Consider the following 20,815-nt stretch of genomic DNA (forward strand, 5'->3'; position numbering starts at 1 on the left):
AAAAAAAAAAAAAAAAAAAAAAAAAAAGGGCCAATGCTGAGGCGCTGGGCCAATCAGGTGCTGCGCCCGAGGAGGGGGCGGGGCACTACGTGAGTTATGGCCGCGTCCCCACTTTGACGGACGGATAGGCTCACCTATGAACTCTCAGGGGCGGAGCGACGCGGCCACGCACGCAGGGCGGGGCCTGGGGAAGCCACGCCTCTTCCGCTTGGCCCCCTGGACCATTGCTGCCGCGTGCAAGTCGCTGAGCGTTTCAGTGCCAGTTTTGGCGCTCAGACCCACGGGATGACAGCCGAGGTGCTGCCCAGTGCGAGATGGTTGTATTGTGGGGAACCGGAGGAGAGCCAGAGAGCTGTGCTGGGTAAAGACTGCGTCATTCTCCTTTTTCGGGTTCAGATAGCGCTTTCGATGCTTCCTTTCAAGAATCCTTCATTCCCCAAACCTCCCGCTCTGCTTCACTGCTTGGGAGTCTGCCAGGTCTCTCCTGGCCGCTTCCCACTTTTCACCAGCTGCATGGGCTACGGCCTGGTGAGGACTTACTGCGATCTCTGCATTTGGTAGTGATCCCCAGCTCTGGCCCAGATCTGGCCACTTCTGCCAGCCCCGTTCCCCTGGGTATTGCCTTCTGTCATTTTCCCTTTTCCCAACTGCGCCAGGTCCTCTCCTTCAGTCCTCCTGTAACGCAGGGCCTGCCTCTCCTTGCACCCTGGTTCCTCCAGTTCTTCCCCCAACCCGCGTTGACTTTCTTCCTGTGCCCCCATGCCTGCCCCACAATCTTAACAGTGCAATTCTCCAACGGGAAGCTGCTGAACCCAGGCAACATGCGCTTTACTATGTACAAGAGTAGTGACTCCACCAACCCCAGGAAGAGAGGTCACCGGATCCTGGTAAGTATTGTAGCTGCTGTGGCCTCTTGGTTATGGCAGAAAGTGTGGGTGAAGGGATGGGGGTAAAGAAAATGGGCCTGTGGAGATGATCCTGGTAACCACAGCAGGTGGGAGATATGTTCAGCCAGCTTTATACGGTTGATGATATGTTGGCTTCTCATTCAGCCATTCTCACTCATTCAACCAATCAGTGTCGCTTGAGCATCCCTGTGGCCCTGTGCTGTGGGCTGCTGAAGAAATAGCTAGCTCACGTTTGGCCCCTCTTGAAGGAGGTGTATTGGGGAGTAGGGTTTTTCAAGTTCCACCCTATTGGCTAGTCTTGGCTACGGTGCTCTTTGCAATAGGGACTATCATGTCCATCAGGATGGTTAAGCAGCTCCTCTAGCCTCTCTGTCCACCAGGTACCAGTGGCATCTCTTAGTTGTGATGGGAAGACATTCCCAAATATCCCCGAGGGGGATTTCACCAGGGTGGGAGTCCCTGTTCTGCAGTGGGGAGAACTGAATGTGAGGGGTATCATGAAGTAGACTGAACTCAGGACCCTCACTTCTGGGAGGAAGGGATAGTGCTCACTAAAGTAACTCCTAAAAGATGGGTGAATTTCAGAGCCTTGTTCAGTATTCAGGTGAAGGGCAGAACAGGGGCAAATGCAGGGAAACAGCAAATAGTTGTGATTGAGGAGTGGAGCAGCTTTCCCTGAACTATAGTAAAGAGCATATGAGGAGTCTTAGAGCAGTGTGCAGAAGGGCTAGAAGGGCCAGAGAGATGGTACAGAGGTAAAGGCCTTGCACAGACAAATTATAACAATGGTTTGAATCCAAGACTGCATATTGTCTCCCAAGTACTTCCAGGAGTGGTCCCGAGTATGGTTGCTATTGGCTAGAAACTAAAGACATCTCCCTCTGTCCTGCCTTTATACCATCATTACTTCTTCCTCAAAAGTTAGGAGATTGGAAATGTGGCCTGTGGTAGATAGGTCTGAAATCCTGAGGTTGTCCCCAGCACCCCAGAAAAGAAAGACTTTGGGGCCTGGACCATGGGTTACCTATGGAATCTCACTTTTCGTGTCTGTGAATGCCAGAAGCCCAGAACCCATCTCCAGAGTCTTGTGGTACAGTTTCCTCCTGAGAAATTTTAAAACCAATCAGGAGATAGCTTTATCAGGGCTTTGTTTTCAGGATCCTTTAGCCTCAAGGATGCCCAGAGTCACTTGAATACAGTGGGGCCAAGTCACCTTTGGGAAACCTATCTCATTCATTTTATTTCTGAACACTGGCAAGTGTAGAAACAGTAGTCCTCTCAACACCATTGTGAATACAGCTTTTCTCTTTTTCATTTTAGGCAGCTGAAACAGAGCGACTTTCTTATGTGGGAAACAATTTTGGGATTGGAGCCCTCAAATGCAACACGCTATGCAGGTAGCACTGTGAGGAAGGAGGAACAGCCGAAAAGGGAGGGTGGTGTTTGCAGTGGGGAAAATATAGGGCGGTTTATCAGTCCATGAATTCCCAGATCCAAGGCGTTCTCCCCAACATGTAGACATTCTGGAAAAGGAAGACCCTTAATAATATGTATTATTCCTAGCAGCTGGAGTAATAAATAGTATAGTGGGGAGGGTGCTTGCTTTGCACATAGCTGATCAGGGTTCAATCCCCAGTATTTCATATGGTCCTTCCACACTGCCAGGAGTGACTTCTGAGCACAAAGCCAGGAGTAACCCCTGAACACCACCCCTGAACACCCATAAAAAACAACAACTACCACAATGCATTTCTCTGATCATTGCCAGGAGTGATCGTTCAGTGCAGAGCATCTCTGTGTGTGGCCCAGAATACCCCCTAAAGTACTATTCCTTTTCGAGGGTTGACAGGAAAGACAGATGTTTCAGCTGGTGCTCAGGGCTACTCCTGGCTCTGCACTTAGGAGTCACTCCTGACAGTCTTGGGAGGAGATGCCAGCAACAGAACATGTATCAGCCACTTGCTCAGATGTTTTGGGATAGAAGGAAAGCTGGAAACTTTTGGGGAGCTCTCTCCTAGAGATATTTGGCCAACCAAATGGCTGATTCAACATGAGGGCCCAAGGATAGGGAGCTGCAAAGTACCTGCAGTGCTGGGGACCATCGACCCACACCCTGGTACTTGGGGCCTCCAGGGCTTATACCAAGTTGTGATCAGGGTGCCATGTGGTATAGAGATCAAATCTGGGTCTGCTGAGTACAAGGCAAGTGCCTTGCCCACTGTACTATACCTCCAACCCCCCACAAACTTTGTTTTAAAGAAAAAAGAAAGTTGTGCCAACAAGTTGGAATTATTTGTGTTTACTAGTATTATTATTCTTTGATTTAGGCACTTTGTGGGGGTTTTGAATAAGACATCTGGCCAGATGGAAGTATATGATGCTGAATTGTTCAACATGCAGCCGCTGTTTTCAGGTAGGTAGGTGTGGGCCCTAAGCACTAGGTTTTGGGACCATACCCAGTAGTGCATAGCAGTGCTAGGAAAAGGGCTGAAGCAATAGCACAGCAGTAAAGCATTTGCCTCGTACACGGCCAACACAGGACGGACCCTGGTTTGAATCCCAGCATTCCATATGGTCCCCCAAGCCTGCCAGGAGTGACTTCTAAGCACAGGGCCAGGTGTATCCTCTGAGTACTGCCTGGTGTGACCAGCCCCTCCCTCCTCCTCCCCCACCCGCACCACCACCACCCCTGCAAAAAAAAATTCTAGGATTGGAACCCAGTCAGCTGCATACACAGCAGGAACCTCATCCCTGTACTGTCTCGCTGGCCCCAGGGACTGATTTCTTTCATCTCTGCTAATACCTGGTGCACTGACCTAGGGCAAGCCATAGTGTTGGAAGCCTCCTTTTTCTGATTGGTCAGTTGAAGAAGTCATTGCCAGATCACTCTTCATTTGAATCCTTAACTGATTCTTCATTTTCTCTGTTTGTTGAATCTACTTTCCAAATGTTGATCCTGCATACTCAGGTTAAACTCTGGGGAGTCTGTCACTAAAGGAAGCGAATTTTGTTTTTATTGTATTTTATTTTTTGGTTTTTGAAGGGCCACATCTGTTGATGCTTAGGGGGTTGTTCCTGGCTCTGCATTTAGGAATTACTCCTGGTGGTACTCAGGGGGCCATATGGGATGCTTGGTAGCAAACCTGGGTCCACTGCAAGCAAAGCAAATATCTCCTTAGGAATTACTCCTGGTGGTACTCAGGGGGCCATATGGGATGCTTGGTAGCAAACCTGGGTCCACTGCAAGCAAGGCAAATATCTTATCCACTGTACTATCTCTCTGGCCTGTATTTTTTTAATTTGGGGTAGGGGGCTCACACCCAGCAGCACTAAGGGGTTACGCCTGGCTCTGTGCTCAGAAATCGCTCCTGGCAGGCATGGGGGATCATATGAAATGCTGGAATTTGAACCACTGTCGATTCCTGAATTGGCTGGATGCAAGGCAAATGCCCTACTGCTGTGCTATCTCTCTGGCCCTCTATTTTTTTTTTATTAATTTTTATTTTAAAATTTTTATTAAAATGTTTTTTATTATAACACCATAATTTACCAAGTTATTTATAAAACAGTCGCTTCAGACATTAAATGTTCAAACATGGTCACTAGAATGATAGCACAGCAAGTAAGGTGTTTGCCTTGCACGCAGCCTACCCAAATTTGAATGATTCCTGAATGCGGAACCTGGAATAACCCAAGTGGCCCCCCCCATCCAAAATTATGTTCAAACACCAGTTCCATCATCAGTGTGACCAGCGCCCCCAATTTCCCACCCATCACCCTAGTGTTTCCCCTTGCAGACACAAACATTTGCTTCATATTGTTATAACACGAAGGCAAATGGAATTATCAAGACTGATATCAATAAGGGTCAATTTGGAATAATTATTTTATTTTATTTTATTTTACTTTTGGTTTTTGGACCACACCTGATGACGCTCGCGTTACTCCTGGCTATATGCTCAGAATCGCCCCTGGCTTGGGGGACCATATAGGACACCGGGGGGATCGAACTGCAGTCTGTCCTAGGCTAGTACGCACAAAATAGACGCCTTACATCCTGCACCATCGCTCCGGACCCTTGGAATAATTATTATATCTATGTAAAATAAAAAATATATCCACAAGTTGGTGAGACCACCCCAGGCACTGTGTTTCTAACCCCTTAGGTGGATGGGTCTGATGAAGCAGGGTAGCAGTGGAGAAATAATACACCAAGCTGTGAGGAAAAGATTAACCAAAGTCAGCTTACTTTTTGCTTCATAGCCTCTCTCTGCCATGTACTACCTATTTGCCATGTGCTCATTCTGCCGACCCCAAAGCCAGCACTCCTTTCTTTATTCCCCAGAACTCATTCCACCAGAGTGGGGAAAAGTCCTGTAATCCAGGAGGGTTTTTCATCTCAAAGGAAGAGGTTAGGGAAAAAGGAAGTTGGGGGGAAGGTTCACATTACATTTCTCCATAGTGCTATTAAAGTCAATATCTTATGATTTATTGGTGCTAGTTGAGCCTTGTGTATTACTGTTTAGGCTTACTGAACTTGATAGATTCCTATATGACTTTCTCATTAATTTTCCTATGATACTACTGGGCTGACATGACATTTTGAAGTGTCTTGTGGCCATGTGGTCCAGGATCTATAGATCTAAAACAATTTTGGTGGCTTGGCAGTTTGATAAGGTTAAGTTATGGAGCTGAGTGTTTCTATTTGGAGGGTGCCTGGTGTGGTGCTGGGCTGCTGTGGCTTCAAGCAGAGAGAGAAATTTGCACTCACCCATTCTGAGGATGCCCTAGAGATCTTAACCTGGACCTATCTATGAAGAGTTGACTGCCCTTATTTTCCTTTGGAGCTTGGTAGAAATGCTAGTCCATTTTTTTCCTGCTAGGGGATATGGGCTTGGATTTTTGTTTTTCTATGAACTGGAGTAGAAAGAAATAAAAAACACTTATTGTAGACTTAAAGATTGTTTTCCTTTTCTCTCCAGTGTTGTTTGTTTTGTGGGATTTTGTTTGTTTGTTTTTGGGAGGGGGTGTATGATTGAGCCATACCCAGAGATGCTAAGGGTTTTGGTTGTGTGTCCAGAGATCATTCCTGACTCTGCCTAGGGGACCACATGGGGTACCAGTGAGTGAACAGAACTGAAAAGTGACTTATTCCCTGTGTTATCTCTATGGTTCCTGTTTTATGTTTGATAGATGAATCCATTGAGAGTGAATCATCCCTCGAGAATCAGGCCAAAACTTTCAGAGAAAAGGTAAGTGGGATATTGTCAAGAATAGGACCTTAAATTGAGCCTGTCCCTCCAGATGGGATATCAATAAATTAACTGCCTGAATGCCAGGTTCTAGTGTGCCTGACTCATTTCATCAATAGATCTCTGCCAAGTTTCTGTGCAATTCTTAGGCTATAGACCAGTATAGGAGTAAAATAGTTTCAGCTATGACCTGGAAGTTTCCAAATGAAAGCAAGGTAAACTTTGGTAGAAAGATTATCTCATTCCAGGATGAGAAGGTACCAATATGGGTTCTGAGAAAGGGTGTAAAGTGACTTGGGGGGGGGGGTGGCACTAAGGGAAAGGAGCCATATCTATGTGTCTTAGGTGAGGACAAGAGAATAGTGAACCTCACACCCCCCATGCTTGTCTAACCTTTCCTTTTGCCTAGTGTTGACTCTGCTGACTTGTTTGTGAAGGCAGTGCTTGTAGTCTGGGAATAGTATTTGTTTCTTGCAGTGGATCCAAGGTATCTGAGGGCACTCAGACTGTGGTGCAGTGAACCTCATCTTCTAGAGGTTGAATGCATCCCTGTAGTCTCTGTAATTGACTGTTTCCTGACAGATGGATTCTTGCATCGAAGCCTTTGGGACCACCAAACAGAAACGGGCCCTGAACTCCAGGAGAATGAATAGTGTTGGCAGTGAGTCTCTGAATAGAGCAGTTGCTAAAGCCGCAGAGGAGATCATTCACACAAAAGGGGTGACAGGTAAGCAGCTCTGATGAGGGGATCCTCCACTCCCAAGTCAATGCCAGCTCCAGCATTCTCTCCTGAACTCTATTTTTTTTTTTTTTTAATTTTTTTTTTGGTTTTTGGGCCACACCTGGCGGTGCTCAGGAGTTACTTTACTCCTGGCTGTCTGCTCAGAAATAGCTCCTGGCAGGCACAGGGGACCATATGGGACACCGGGATTCGAACCAACCACCTTTGGTCCTGGATCGGCTGCTTGCAAGGCAAACGCCGCTGTGCTATATCTCCGGGCCCTCTCCTGAACTCTTGACCCATCCCAATAGTTGTTCCCTTGCTTCTTACTGAGGCCAAGTCAGAAATGTCAGCTATGCTTCTGCCCATGGAGAGACAGGAATAGGTTCAGTGTCTCTGGGGTTGGAATGAGAGCCTGTGTGTTTAAAGGAGGCAACAGACTAAGATATCCTAAACCTCTCAAGCAGTGTTGCCCAGCTGAGACCCCTGTGTTACCTTTGTGACTGCCTCCTTCCTTCCTTCCCCCAGCATATTCCCAATGAACCATAGGTGATAACTGTGTAAGTGGGAAGGGGTCCTATGGCATAATACCAGCAGGCGATGGCTGGAGATATAGTACAATAGATAGGATGTTCACCTTGCATACAGACATCCTGGGTTGGATCCCCAGCATCCCATATGGTCCCCCAAATATCATCAAGAGTGATCCCTGAGTGCAAAAACCAAGAGTAAGTCCTGAGCACTATAGGTCATACCTATATGACTGCAAAACAAAACAAGCAAACAAAAAGATTAGGAGACCAACTAGTAGAATGGGGAATCTCAGGAAGTAATAAGGTTAGAACCAGACTACAGCAGGGAAAAAAGGTTGAGAAACGCTGCACTAGAAACACTCTCATTTTGGGTTCACCAATCTTATTTTTTCCGGTCCCAAATTCTACTGCAACATAAGTGTTTGGCCCTGTCATTTAAAAGTTGTTCACATGCATTAAAAAATATGAATGTTTTGGGCCAGGGAGTAAGCTCAGAGAGCTGGAGTATATGCCTGATGTGATGAGACCCTGGGTATCTCATGGCACTTAGTACCATCAGGTTGTGGCCCTAGCAGCCCTAGCAATGCTGGGCTCGAGCATTGGCTTGCTCAGCCTAGTTTTTGGAATGTGACTAGGAGTATTTGGGAGGCTCCCTCAAGAAAAATGTTTCATAAGAGCATTTTTTTTCTGTTAAAACTTTAGTAATAGTTTAGAAAATATTTTGCATTCTATTCGGTTTTTTATTTTTGGGTTGTACTGGTGGTGTTTTTGTAGGATCAAACCTAGGTTGACCACATGCAAGGGAAGCGCTTTACCCACTCACTGTACTATGGGCTATGCTCCACAGCCCTTACAATTTTATTTTATTTTACCTTATTTTAGTGTTTTGGGCTGTACCGGCAGTGCTTAGGGGTTGTTCCTGACTTTGCACTCAGGAATCACTCTTGGTGGGCTCAGAGGACCATAAGGGATGCCGGAGATTGAACCTGCGTCAGCCATATAACAGACAAGTGCTTTTCTTGCGTATTATCTTTCTGGCTCTATTTTATTTTTCACATTTAACTTTGAAATCAGTATTTCTTAGTGGGGCTAGAGCAATAGTACAGCGAGTAAGGCATTTATATACAGCCAATTTGTTGTTTGTTTTGTTTTTGTTTTTGGGTCACACCTGGCAGCGCTCAGGAGTTACTCCTGGCTCTACGCTCAGAAATCACTCCTGGTAGGCTTGGGGGACCATATGGGATGCCGGGATTTGAACCAGCATCCTTGTGCATACAAGGCAAATGCCCTACCTCCATGCTATCTCTCTAGCCCCAGCCAAGACCTGAGAACCTTTAGCCAAAATAAATTAAACATTTAATATTTGAAGAGCACATGGCAGAGACATGGTTTTATATTTTCTTTTCTTGTGGTTTTGGGTTATGACGTTCAGTGCTGCTCAGGACTTATTCCTGCCTCTGTGTGCTAGGATCACCCCTGACAGGGCTCAAGGGACCTTTTGGGTTGCCTGGGATCATACGCAGGTCAGCTATATGCAAGGCAAGTACCCTGCTGTATGATCCCTTGGCCCCTTAAAGTCTTTATGCATAATCCTCACCTAAGGGTAATTCCTGATTCTGCACTTAGAAATTTCTCCTGTTGGTGTTAGGGGACCTAATGGGATGCCAGGGATGGAACCTGACCAAGTTAAAGGCAAATGCCTTGTACTATGGCTCTGGCCCCACTCTTGTTGTCTTTTAAATTTTGGCACACCTGCCTGTCCCCTGCTGTCCAGCATACTGGTTATGGGGCTCCCATGACTGTGGCTGCCTTTGGTGGTTAAGTTTGTGGTTGTGGGGCCGGGTAGGTGGCGCTGGAGGTAAGGTGTCTGCCTTGCAAGCGCTAGCCAAGGAAGGACCGCGGTTCGATCCCCCGGCATCCCATATGGTCCCCCCAAGCCAGGGGCGATTTCTGAGCACATAGCCAGGAGTAACCCCTGAGCGTCAAACGGGTGTGGCCCAAAAACCAAAAAAAAAAAAGTTTGTGGTTGTGATTGGACTCAGTATATTGGGCTTTCCTCCTGGGGAGGATGATTGTTATGACAGAAGGTGCAGGGAAGGTCTTTCTAGCTCCCAGGGACCTGGAATTTATAGGTTTCAAGGTGGCTGGAATCTGAAGCCAGGCAGGAGGGCCCTAATGTGATTCTTTCCCCTGTTGCAAAGCTCTGCTCAGTGATGCTGCCCATGATGATTCACAAGATGATTCCCTCTACCTTCCTCCCTGCCACGCTGAAGCGTCCAAACCTGAGGATGTGTATAAATTCGCCGACCGTATCCTTCTTGCATTAAAAGTCTGACCATCACTCCCCCACCCCCGAGGCAGGCTGTTAGGGTTCTGGTTACTGGGACCCTTGTGGCTTACAGAAGCTGCTACCAGACCTTTGCAGTTGTCTTCATGCCAGTTTCAGGCATACGTATTAGCTGTGCATTGCTTCTCACCTGGTACTTGGACCCCTTCTATCATTTTTTTTTTATCATGTTAGCCCAGAGCTCACTGCTCAGCCTCCTGGGATCACCATGTGAATTTCCAATTTTTCTTTCCTTTCCCTTTGGTTTTGTAGCATGGTTGCTGGACGCCTGCATTCTCAATTGTGGTGCTATGCATGTTTCCAGTGCTTGAGTTTTTCAAAGAATTTCACATGATTGGTTTTCAGTGCTGTGGGCAACAGGGTGGTGGTGCCAGGGATGGGGATCAAATCATAGCCTCACACATTGAAAAGGTGCTCTACCGCTGAGCCACATTCCGGGCCTCCTCCCTCCTTTTGTTGTCCTTGTTCTTGCAGTGACTGTCACAGTTGATTGGTAGGGTGGAATGGCGGGAATATCATACATTTGATAAAGATCGGGAGAGAACAGAGATGGTCTCTTCTCGTGGTTCTAGATAATGGGAATGTGCCTACTACAGCTTTGTATTTTTGACAAGGAAGAGAAGGTGGAAAAGCCAAGACAGGGAAGGGGTTCTGGCCATGGAGTCTAGAACCTGGCTCCTGGCTCTGCTATCTGATTAGATTCAGCCCCACTCCCAGTCTGTTTTTTCCTCACCAGAACATCTTCCATAAGATGGGTTTGTTGTAGTGGAGGGTTCCCTATTGCTTAGGTCCTATTCTTGACCTCTGCCAAGTTCTTACCCCTGCCGAGTATGAAGCTCTGGAGGGTCCCTCAGAAGCTTTCAGGAACGTCACATCAGAAGAAATACTGAAGATGATTGAAGAGAACAGGTACCCCACTCAGTAGAGGGAGTGTCTTGGGGGGGGGTGGAGAAGCGGGGCCCAACTGTGCTCATTGGGTTTGAGAGCTTCAGCTATGGGTACGGACCTATGTCAGTGCTCTCTGACATTCCCACAATTTCATTAGTGTCAGTATATCTAGGCTCACTGCTGCCAGTCAGGTTGTGGAGCATTCCAAGGAAAGCTGGCCTTGGTGTAAAGGTAGAGAGAGTTGGCCTAAGAGTAAGTGCTGGCTGAAGTGATGCTGTGAGTTAAAGTTAATTTTACTACTATGGCAGAGAGGGCCGGGAGACACTTTTGTCTCTGTACTCAATACTACATCCTGCAGGGCTCTGGGTACCACACATGGAACCCTGGGCCTGCCACATGTACAGCTCGCACTCCAGCCTGTTGAGTCGCTTTCTAAAGTTAAATTACTACTTTAGGAGTTTGTTTCAATTTTCATTTCTTTTTTAGAGGAACATAAAGTACTCCATATTACAGCCTACTCCATCTCCCACTGTGACAAGGGGATGTAGAGGTGGGTGAAGGAGCAGTGGTCAACATGACCCTATCCTGGGTCCTGCAACTAGACCCCTGGGAGAGGGCTGACCGTGGGAATGAATTTTTAGTTTTTGATTTTGGTTTTGGGTGGTGTTCTGGGATCACTTCTGGTAGGACTTAGGAGTCTGTAAGTGGTGCTATAGTTCAAGCCCAGGTCAGCTGCATGCTTCATCCTACCCACTGTGTTATCTTTCTAGCCCCTCTTATTTTTTTTTTTGGGGGGGGGTTTTTTTTTGGGCCACACCCGGTAACGCTCAGGGGTTACTCCTGGCTATGTGCTCAGAAGTTGCTCCTGGCTTGGGGGACCATATGGGACACCAGGGGATCGAACCGCGGTCCGTCCAAGGCTAGCGCAGGCAAGGCAGGCACCTTACCTTTAGCGCCACCACCCGGCCCTTCTAGCCCCTCTTAAAAGTATCTCTTATTTATTTAACTTTTTGATTTTTAGATCACACCTGGCAGTGCTCAGGGTTCACACAGGCAGTGCATGGCGGGGAGTATATAGGGTGCCAGGGATTGAACTGAAGTTGGCTGGATATAAGGCAAAAATACCTATAATACATTTTCTTTGGCTTCAACCTATGAAAAATTTTTTTAATAATTTCTTTATTTTGGGCATACTTAGTGCTGCTCAGGCATCATTCCTGGCAGTATTCTGGAGACCATGTAGTGCCAGGGGTCAAATCCAGGACTCTCGCATGCAAAACATGTGCTACAGCCCTTTGAGATGTCTCCCTGACCTTAATTTTTTTTTTTTTTTTGGTTTTGGTCCACATCCTGGCTCTGTGCTCAGAAATCCCTTCTGGCAGGCTCGGGGGACCACATGGAATGTTGAGGATTGAACCTGGCAAACGCCCTGCTGCTATTCTATCACTCTGGCCCAATAATTTCTTCTTGAGAGTATAAAATGTCTTAAACTTTGGTTGGCTCCTCTGTAAATTCTTTTTCCTTCCTAAAATGTAATAAAATCTAGGGTTGTTTGGGTTTTATTTTTTTCTTCTCCAAAGATATGTTTCAGGGAAAATGAGCTTGTCTTTATTATTTGCTGTCATAATGGGACAGTGGACCCGAGTGATTGTGCAGATGAGCTGAGGGTGAGAGAGTCTGGAGATAATAGCCCCAGTCACACTTTCCTATCTGCAAAATGCGGGGTACCCAGTGCCCTCCAGGAGTAGCTTCACTGCTGCTGATCCAGGCTTCAAGTTGTGAAGGTGCAGTGAGAGAAGAGCCAGCCCGGATGGTGCTTGGATGTGCATTGGGTCCTGCTCAAGCAGTGCTGTTTACATCATCTCTTGTGCCTCCTAATAAAGTATCCAGGAGTGTCCTTTCCTGGACCACAGCATAGATGGGAAACACAGTACAGCACTGAGGTGCAAAAACATGGCCAGTGGTTGAGAATGGGTTTGGAGTCAGATAGCTGACCTGAGAGCTGTTATGTTGGGTGGGCTGGCTGCTGCCTCAGAAATGTTACCCTAGAGCCATGCTGGACCTTTGTTTATAGAGTGTCCCTGGCTGCTTCAGTACTACAATAACATATTTGAGTCCTTGCAAGAAAGTTCCATGCTCATTGTTTAGCCCAGAGAGGGTGACTGGGCATCCCCAGTGGGCACTAGAATTGAGGAGGGGTTAGTTGGGGATGGGGGGGAGAGGGGCAGCACTTTATGTTTATTCACATAAAGAAGACAGATTTGTTGCAGGCCAGCTGAGTTGGGCAGCACTGAGAGGGGCTTCAAGGTTATTCGACAGGAGGATGGGAGCGAGGAGTTGATGAAGTGTGGATACTCAGAGACCGGACACACTCAACAGTAGTTTGGAACTGAGTTCAATTTATTGGGAATTCTGCTTCATATTTAAGGAGAAAATCATCAATAGTAGGAAGTTGGGTAGATCAAGTGTGACATGTTTTTGCTATAGCATACACATTACATGTCAGCACAATCATTAGATAGCCACTAAATATTATATATATGCATATACATATATATAAGGTAAATTCTTTGTCATCAGTTTCATTTACCATAAACAGAAATCAGAAAAGTACTTACTCTTTCCTCTTAGATGAGATTCTTGCTAGTCAACTATTAGTCGACAAAGTAGTCCCATTGTTTATTTAATATTATACCAAAGAGCTATTGTAAAAAGAGGCAGATGTAATTAAAAGACCAAACATTTGGGCTGGAGAGATAACATGGAGGTAAGGCATTTGCCTTGCATGCAGAGGATGGTGGTTTGAATCCCGGCATCCCATATGATCCCCTGAGCCTGCCATGAGCCATTTCTGAGCATAGAGCCAGGAGTAACCCCTAAGTGCTGCCAGGTGTGATCCATAAACCAAAAACCAAAGAAAAGAAAAGACCAAACATTTTTGTAGCCTACACTATACTAACTGACTAAAAAATATTATTGTTGAGCCAGAGAGATAGCATGGAGGTAGGGCATTTGCCTCGCATGCAGAAGGATGGTGGTTCGAATTCCAGCATCCCATAAGGTTCCCTGAGCCTGCCAGGAACGATTTCTGAGCATAGAGCCAGGAGTAACCCCTGAGAGCTGCTGGGTGTGACCCAAAAACAAAACAACAAAAAAATTGTTGATTCTAGCAACTTGAGAAAAATATTGTAGATTCTACCAGCTTAAGAAAAATGTTATTTGGGCCGGAGAGATAGCACAGTGGCGTTTGCCTTGCAAGCAGCCAATCCAGGACCAAAGGTGGTTGGTTCGAATCCCGGTGTCCCATATGGTCCCCCGTGCCTGCCAGGAGCGATTTCTGAGCAGACAGCCAGGAGTAACCCCTGAGCACCGCCGGGTGTGACCCAAAAACCAAAAAAAAAAAAAAAAGAAAAATGTTATTTTAGATTCTTCCAGCAGCTTAGGTTAAGTAAGGTGTGTTCCAGAGATTCTTTTAATGCAAGGGGCAAAGGCACCACACAGTTATTTTTATAATGTTTAATAATTTCTTCTTCTTTTTTTTTTTTTTTGGTTTTTGGGTCACACCCGGCATCGCTCAGGGGTTACTCCTGGCTCTATGCTCAGAAATAGCCCCTGGCAGGTACAGGGAACCATATGGGATGCCGGGATTCGAATCACTGTCCTTCTGCATGAAAGGCAAACGCCTTACCTCCATGCTATCTCTCTGGCCCCAATGTTTAATAATTTCATTGTTGCTATCCTGTCAAGCGCTAACCTAGGGTACAACTGGCCTTTTCTCAGCAGTGTCTGCCAGGACCGTACCCCCTTTTTCACAGGGAGGCTAGGCCTACACCACAGCTGGTATTAGTATTAGTCCTGCTGGTATTAGTCATCATGCCTGTAGGCTGGGGGCTATGACAAGATTTGGGGACCAGAATGATAGTATAGTGGGTAGGACGTTTGCAAGGCAAACCTGGGTTCTTTTTGTTTTTGTTTTGTTTTGTTATTGGGCCACACCTGGCAGTGCTCAGGGATTACTCCTCGCTCCTGCCAGGTTTAGGGGACCATATGGGATTCTGGGGATGGAACCTGGGTCTGTCCTGGATTAGCGGCATATAAGGCAAACAAGGCAAATGCCCTACTGCTGAGCTATTGCTCAGGGAAGGAGGATGGCCTTGCTCTGGCTACTGACAGGTCACTTTCCTGTATAGGATGCTCCAAGTATCCTATATGGTTCCTTGAGCACCACCAGGCATGATACCTGAGTGCAGAGTCAGAAGTTAATCTTTGAGCATCACTGGGTGTGGCTGAACATCCCCCACCCGGCCACCTCAAAAAAGGATTTCAGGGCCAGAGCAATAGTTTCTTGCCTTGCATGTGCCCTACCTGCATCTAATCCCTGGCATTCATATGGTCCCATGAATCCCATCAGGAGTTGTACCTGAGTATAAAGCCAGAGCACAGCCAGGTGTGTGTGACACCCCCCCACACACACACACCCCACAAGATGAAGGTAGATTTCCAGGGGTTTGAACTAAATCTCTTCTGGTCAATTGGGGGATTCCCTGGTGCCACCCTATCCTCTGCACCCCATCCTCTGCACCCCTGGAGGTGCCTGGTTCATCCCATGCTGAGGGGTGTAGAGTGATGCATGTGAGAAAGTAGCCCTTCTCTCTAAATGACCCTGTTGTAGCAGCCGCTCACTACTCTCCTCCTTTCAGCCACTGTGCCTTTGTCATTGAGGCGCTGAAGTCTCTGTCAGCTGACAAGGAGCTCCGTGACCGTCAGGCTCGGTGCCTTTGGTTTCTTGATACTCTCATCAAATTTCGAGCCCAGAAGGTGATTAAGCGGAAAAGTAAGTCTCTTCCACATGCAGCACTTTGTTCTTCTGTTCTCTACTTTGTGGTTTGTCTGTAATTCTTGAGCTGGCTCTGGAGGGAAGAGGAAGAGGCCACATTTACCTACGTATTACTCATCCTTTATATTATTTTACTCTTGGTTTGGGTGGAGCACATTGGGCTATGCTTTAGGACTGCTCCTGGCTCTGTGTTGGTGGGTAGGGTTTCACTCTTAGTGGTACTTGGAGACCATGTGTGATACCAAGGGTTGAACCTTGACCTCTTGCAGGGTCATCATGCTCTCAGTCCCCTGGGTCCTCTCCCTGTCCCAGATCTTTGCTTTTAACTTTCTAACTTGGAGGTTCTGTTGCTTCTTCTGAGCTACCTGGAGGTCACAACAGCTCCCTTCTCGTGTCAGTCAGGTCAGGATCCTGGACAGAGTGCATGGCACCATTTCTGTATATGGCCAGGTGCAAGACCCATTTAGATCTGGGGTACAGATTTTTTGGGACAGTAAAATCAACCTTAATCCCTCAGGGTGGGAGGATGGCCTTGCTCTGGCTGCTGACAGGTCACTATCCTGTCCACTTAACTCCTGCAGGGAGAGGCAAGAACTCAGTGGACTACCCCACACTCACATCAACATGACACCTACCCCTACCCCTTGGGGATCCCAGCAAGAAAAACCTATGATTTGAAGCATGGGTTGTGACATCCTGTGGCTGACAGTCAAGTTAAACAAGAAACCAGAAATCAAAATTTTGTGGTTTTGAATCATACCTGCCTCTACACTCAGGGATCACCCAGGCTGGCTATATGTAAAGCGAATGTTCTGACCTTCTGTACTATTGCTCCAGGCCTCTTGGGTCCCTGTTTGTGCATTTCAGTGCTTGATGGTTTCTTTTCTTTCCTGTCTGTCCTGGGGTGTTCTCCACACCCTCTTTTGTAGTCTCATGGCTTAGGATTCTGTGTCTTCAGACCTCAAAGAGCCCGTGTTCTTTTTTCCTTGCCTCGCCTCCGCCTGCCACAGGCTTCTCTCCTTAGTGGCAGCCAGAAAAGTTGGGTGCATTGGCACTTGGGTTGTGTTCTCCCTTTGGTTCCGGCTTCTCTCCCCATGCACCCTAGTGTGCTTTCCTCTCCCAGACCCCAGGAGGTTGGAAACCAAGAAACCAACTTAACTCCATTTTATCTTGCAGGTGCCCTAGGATCTGAAGTTCCCCACATCATCAACACCAAACTGCTGAAGCACTTCACCTGCTTGACATACAACAATGGCAGGTCCATAGCCTTGATCTGGGGCTCTTCCACCTAGGAAGGAAAGAGCGGATGTGGGTGGGTGGGTGGGGACTTGGATTTGGTTTCATAGCCATACAAAGACTGTGCTGAAGAAAGGATTGTCAGTTGGATAGGGTTCTGGGCTTAGGTAAGTTTGGAGTAGTGTCTCTTGTCAGAGTGGACGCAGGCTTTCACCTGTGTGCTATACTACTGAGCCACATCCCCACCCCTGGCACTCTGAGGAAGCACCATGTCTTAGAGACTGTGTCCCCCAGGAGAAGTCTGTGCTAAGGCCTGGCAGCTCCTGCAACGCAAACCTGCTTTACATCACATGTCATTTCAGGGGATCCCTACCATATGTCCCAGAGGACTGGGGCCAGTGAGGATCAAGGGATTAGAATCCCAAGTGGTGCGCCTATGCCTATGCCCCTCAACATTCACTTGGCATGTGATTCTGACTCCACATCTGCTTGGAACATTTCTCAGTATTTGAGTTTGAAGGCCTTCGTTGTTCTGGGGGCTTGTTCAGCAGGGTAAACAGCTCCAGAGCAAGTGTAGGCATGAGTATCTTCATTGTCCCATCAGGGTACACTGTGATGGCCCCTTGGGATGAGCAGGACTGTCTGTATCCTTACTCTTCTTCTCTCCGGCACTGGAAGACCCAGAGCTGGCCAGTAGCAGGCTTTAATGTTTGCTCTTTTTCTTGGAGAAAAGTTCTCTCATGACTTTGTTTCTTTTTGGCTGCCACTGGCTTTGCAGTTTACGGAATCTGATTTCGGATTCCATGAAGGCGAAGATTACAGCCCATGTTCTCCTGCTGGCCCTGCATATCAACAACTTTGAGATAGACCTGACAGTGCTGCAGAGAGACCTGAAACTCAGCGAGAAGCGGTGAGCCCTGGAGAGCCCACGGTTTCCTATAGTGGGCCAGGGTCAGCGGCCCATGCTCACAGGCAGAGGTTGTAATGAAGGCTGAGATGGATGCCTCACCCCCAGTCAGGGCCTTGTGTCCACCTGTCCTGCTGTCCTGAGACTGCCCTGTAGACAAGCTGCATATCCCAGGATTGGAAGAACCAGTGATTCCCCTTGTCACTCATCACAGAGAGGTGCAGCCAGAGCTCTCTATTGATGCCTGTGCTATGTCAGAACAGCTTCCTGTCCCTTTGTAGAAGGATCCTTTGTGTGGGGTTCTGGTGATCCTGGGGGAAAGAACCTGGGGTGATCAGCAAACCCCAGGGAATCTGAGGGTCAGGCAAAGGGAACTGCAGGCCCAGGGACTATTGTCACTCAGGCTTGGACCTTTCAGACCTCTGGCTGGGCTACAGGGGCTCCAATGACTGCATAGAGCAGCTCTTCCTTGGGTCCTTCACTGGCCTGTTACCGTGGGGCCCTGAATAGCTCTAGAGATGCTGTGACAGTGCCCTCATCTGGACCCCTGGGAACACCCCCTACCTCTGTTTCTTCCTGAAGGCATTGGGGAACCAAGGAGGGATGAAGCTGAGCTGGAATGCTTTCCCTGTTGTAGGATGTACCCACTTTCCACCCTCACTGGGGTTTCCCATCCCCTCTGGGGTACACTCTCTAGTGGGTGGACTTTGACATGAGATGGATTCTTTGGTGGGGGTCATAGGTCTTGTCTGCTACTCATGGGGGTTGGGGTAGAGGGGTGGCCCCCTTGGAGGTGCCAACTGCTTTCGCAAGAAAGCCTGCAGTCCCAGTGTGCCTCAGCCCCCACCAGCTCACCTGAGAAGGTCTGTACAGGGAACACTTTATTGGGTATTTTTTCCCCACAGGATCATCGAGATCGCAAAGGCCATGAGGCTCCGGGTGTCTAAGAAAAAGGTGGAGGTGGTGGCCGGCCGGGTGGAGGAGCACAGACTTGGTGTCTTGCGCCTCCCGCTGCCTGCCCCACAGGCTGCTGAGCGCCAGGCCAAGCGGCGGAAAATCACCTAGATGGCTACTACCTGGACATTGCTCCCTGCCCATGCCAGCGACATGTGCTTGGTCCTTTTCATTTTTATAAAAAAAATGGAAGATGTAGCCAGAAGCCAGCCTCTCAGTTATGCTTGTTGCAAGCTGACCCTTAGCCTGATGGCCATTAGGGGTTTTGTTGCCGGCCCTATGTAGCAAATGTCGCCAGTGTTGATTCACAGCTTGGCATGGGTGGGTCTGGGAAATTGGAGGAGGAACAGCATTGATTCACAGCGTGGCATGAGTGGTTGGAGGAGGAAGAGGTCTCTGAATGAACCCTAGATCACCTTGGGTGAACCCTGGATAAAAACCTTCATTTAGATCTCTGGATGTTGGTTAATAAAGAGAAACAGCGTCCCAGGCTAGTTCTGTCTGGAAGCAAGGATATAGCACCCTAACTCCACAAGTGAGGCTTCAGGTCTCCAGGGTGAGGGCATTGCCCAAACAGACTAGTCAAGTTGGGGCTGGAGAGAGAGTACATAGGTCTTGTCTATGGTATATGGCCAACCCAAGTTTGACCCCCACCCAGCACCACATATAGTTCCTTGAGCATTGCCAGGCATAGCCATGAGCACTGCTGGATGTGGTCTCTAAGCCAAAACAAATAACCTTTTTTATGGGGGATGGGAGACCATACCTGGCCATTCTCTCAGGTTACGTCTGCTTTTTCAAGAATCATTCCTGGATGTGCTTGGGTGACCATTTAGGGTGCTGGGAATTGAGCCCAGGTCAGCTGTGTACAAGGCATATCCCTGCTGTATTACTGCTTTAGCCCACCCAAATTTTTTCTAATATATTTCTTCATTATTATTGGTATCCTATCTTCTGAGTTTATTTGTTTGTTTGTTTGTTGGTTTGGGGGCTGCATTTAACAAGTTCAATGACATGAAGGATGGATCCTGAAATTGACAAGACAGGTCTTCAGCTGCACTTGGGCAAGTGCACTTGGGTTTCTAGGCAGTGTTAAGTTGCATTGGGTGTCTTGACTTTATTTTTTTATTGTTGTTATTATTATTATTTATTATTATTATTATTATTGTATACACAATGATGCTCAGAACTTACTCCTAGCTCTGAGCTCAGGGGACCATATGGAATACCAGTGATCAAACCTGGGTAGGCCATGTACAAGGCAAATACTCTACCCACTGTACTATATTATCTCTTCAGTCTTAGGAGTCTTGACTTTGTTTAAAAGGGACACTGGCACTGGAGAGATCGCTAATTAGCATGTGTTCTACATGCAAGAGGCCCTATTCCATGTAGTTTCCAAGCACCACTGGAAGTGATCCCCAAGTAAAAACATACCCACTGAATACCTTTTGGCTCTCTGGAGCCCTCTGCTATAATTGCCTGGCAAAGCCTGGAAAGAGGAGCAATTCATTCCAAGTGTGTTCACATAGTGGTAAACCGCTCAGGATTGAACAAGCCCAGCAGGGGCCCCAGGCACCTTGGTGAGAGGCTTTCTGGAAAGGGCAGGCCCAGATGTTGGAGCAAGGGCCACTTCCTGGTCCTTGACTGCTGCTGTCTACCCACTCCACCCCCTGGACTTGACCTTTTTTTGGTCCTAGCTCAGTGGCTTGGGAGATGGAATCGTGTTGGTTTTGGTTGTGCTAATGCTCCCCTATCACTGCTGACAATAGTGTCGGGGTCTCATTGGCCAGCAGGTAAGGCAGGGAGCCACAGTAAGCTGTTTAGGTTGTTGGACAGCTGAGATCTGAGCATTGCAGCAGCACTGAGCTTTGTCCTGCAGCAACCTGTTGAGGGAGTCTCCTCATCTCCCCACACCCTGCTTCTGCAGACTGAATACAGAACTCCAGTGTGCACTTGGAAAATCTCACTCAGATCCACGGTCATACTGCATGAGATCTGGACATTCCTTCTGCCAGAAGGCCAGGTCTCCCATAAATTGCCTTCTTTGGGCTCTTCCTGAGTAGGGAGGAGGTGTCTAGAAAAATGATTGGGGTGGGTGCTATGTACACTGCAGATACAGCTGGTCATCTGAAATGAGACGGGGTCTCCTAGGGGACTCTGGAAGGCAAAGCTAGTAGGGAGAGACTTTGATTGGTTTCTCCATCCTGTTATCTGCCAGCATCAGTTATG

The 20,815-nt window shown here is 47.6% G+C and overlaps 1 protein-coding gene across 2 annotated transcripts; it reads left to right on the forward strand.

Annotated features, from left to right (window-relative positions):
- Window positions 1–223: 223 nt before the first annotated feature.
- Window positions 224–19,077, forward strand: POLR1E (RNA polymerase I subunit E). 2 transcript variants are annotated; one of them, XM_049773553.1, is made up of 12 exons: window positions 224–361; window positions 784–887; window positions 2,229–2,305; window positions 3,236–3,321; window positions 6,102–6,160; window positions 6,743–6,887; window positions 9,616–9,723; window positions 10,574–10,670; window positions 15,350–15,483; window positions 16,663–16,744; window positions 17,501–17,632; window positions 18,535–19,077. In XM_049773553.1, the coding sequence occupies exons 1-12, from the start codon at window positions 286–288 to the stop codon at window positions 18,692–18,694; spliced, it is 1,260 nt and encodes a 419-aa protein (XP_049629510.1). In that variant the 5' UTR covers window positions 224–285; the 3' UTR covers window positions 18,695–19,077. The 2 variants fall into 2 exon arrangements, with proteins under 2 accessions (XP_049629510.1, XP_049629518.1); XM_049773561.1 differs by having other exon boundaries at window positions 248–361; window positions 657–887.
- Window positions 19,078–20,815: the final 1,738 nt, after the last annotated feature.

The sequence above is a fragment of the Suncus etruscus genome, chromosome 1 (genome assembly GCF_024139225.1).
Source record: "Suncus etruscus isolate mSunEtr1 chromosome 1, mSunEtr1.pri.cur, whole genome shotgun sequence".
Taxonomy (NCBI): Eukaryota; Metazoa; Chordata; class Mammalia; order Eulipotyphla; family Soricidae; genus Suncus; species Suncus etruscus.

Excerpts from the sequence above, each read along its gene's own strand:
- POLR1E (XM_049773553.1), top strand. The coding sequence starts at position 286 with ATGACAGCCGAGGTGCTGCCCAGTGCGAGATGGTTGTATTGTGGGGAA. Across the intron at positions 15,484-16,662 it reads GAAGGTGATTAAGCGGAAAA|GTGCCCTAGGATCTGAAGTT; the intron begins GTAAGTCTCTTC and ends TTTATCTTGCAG. Across the intron at positions 17,633-18,534 it reads CTGAAACTCAGCGAGAAGCG|GATCATCGAGATCGCAAAGG; the intron begins GTGAGCCCTGGA and ends TTTTCCCCACAG.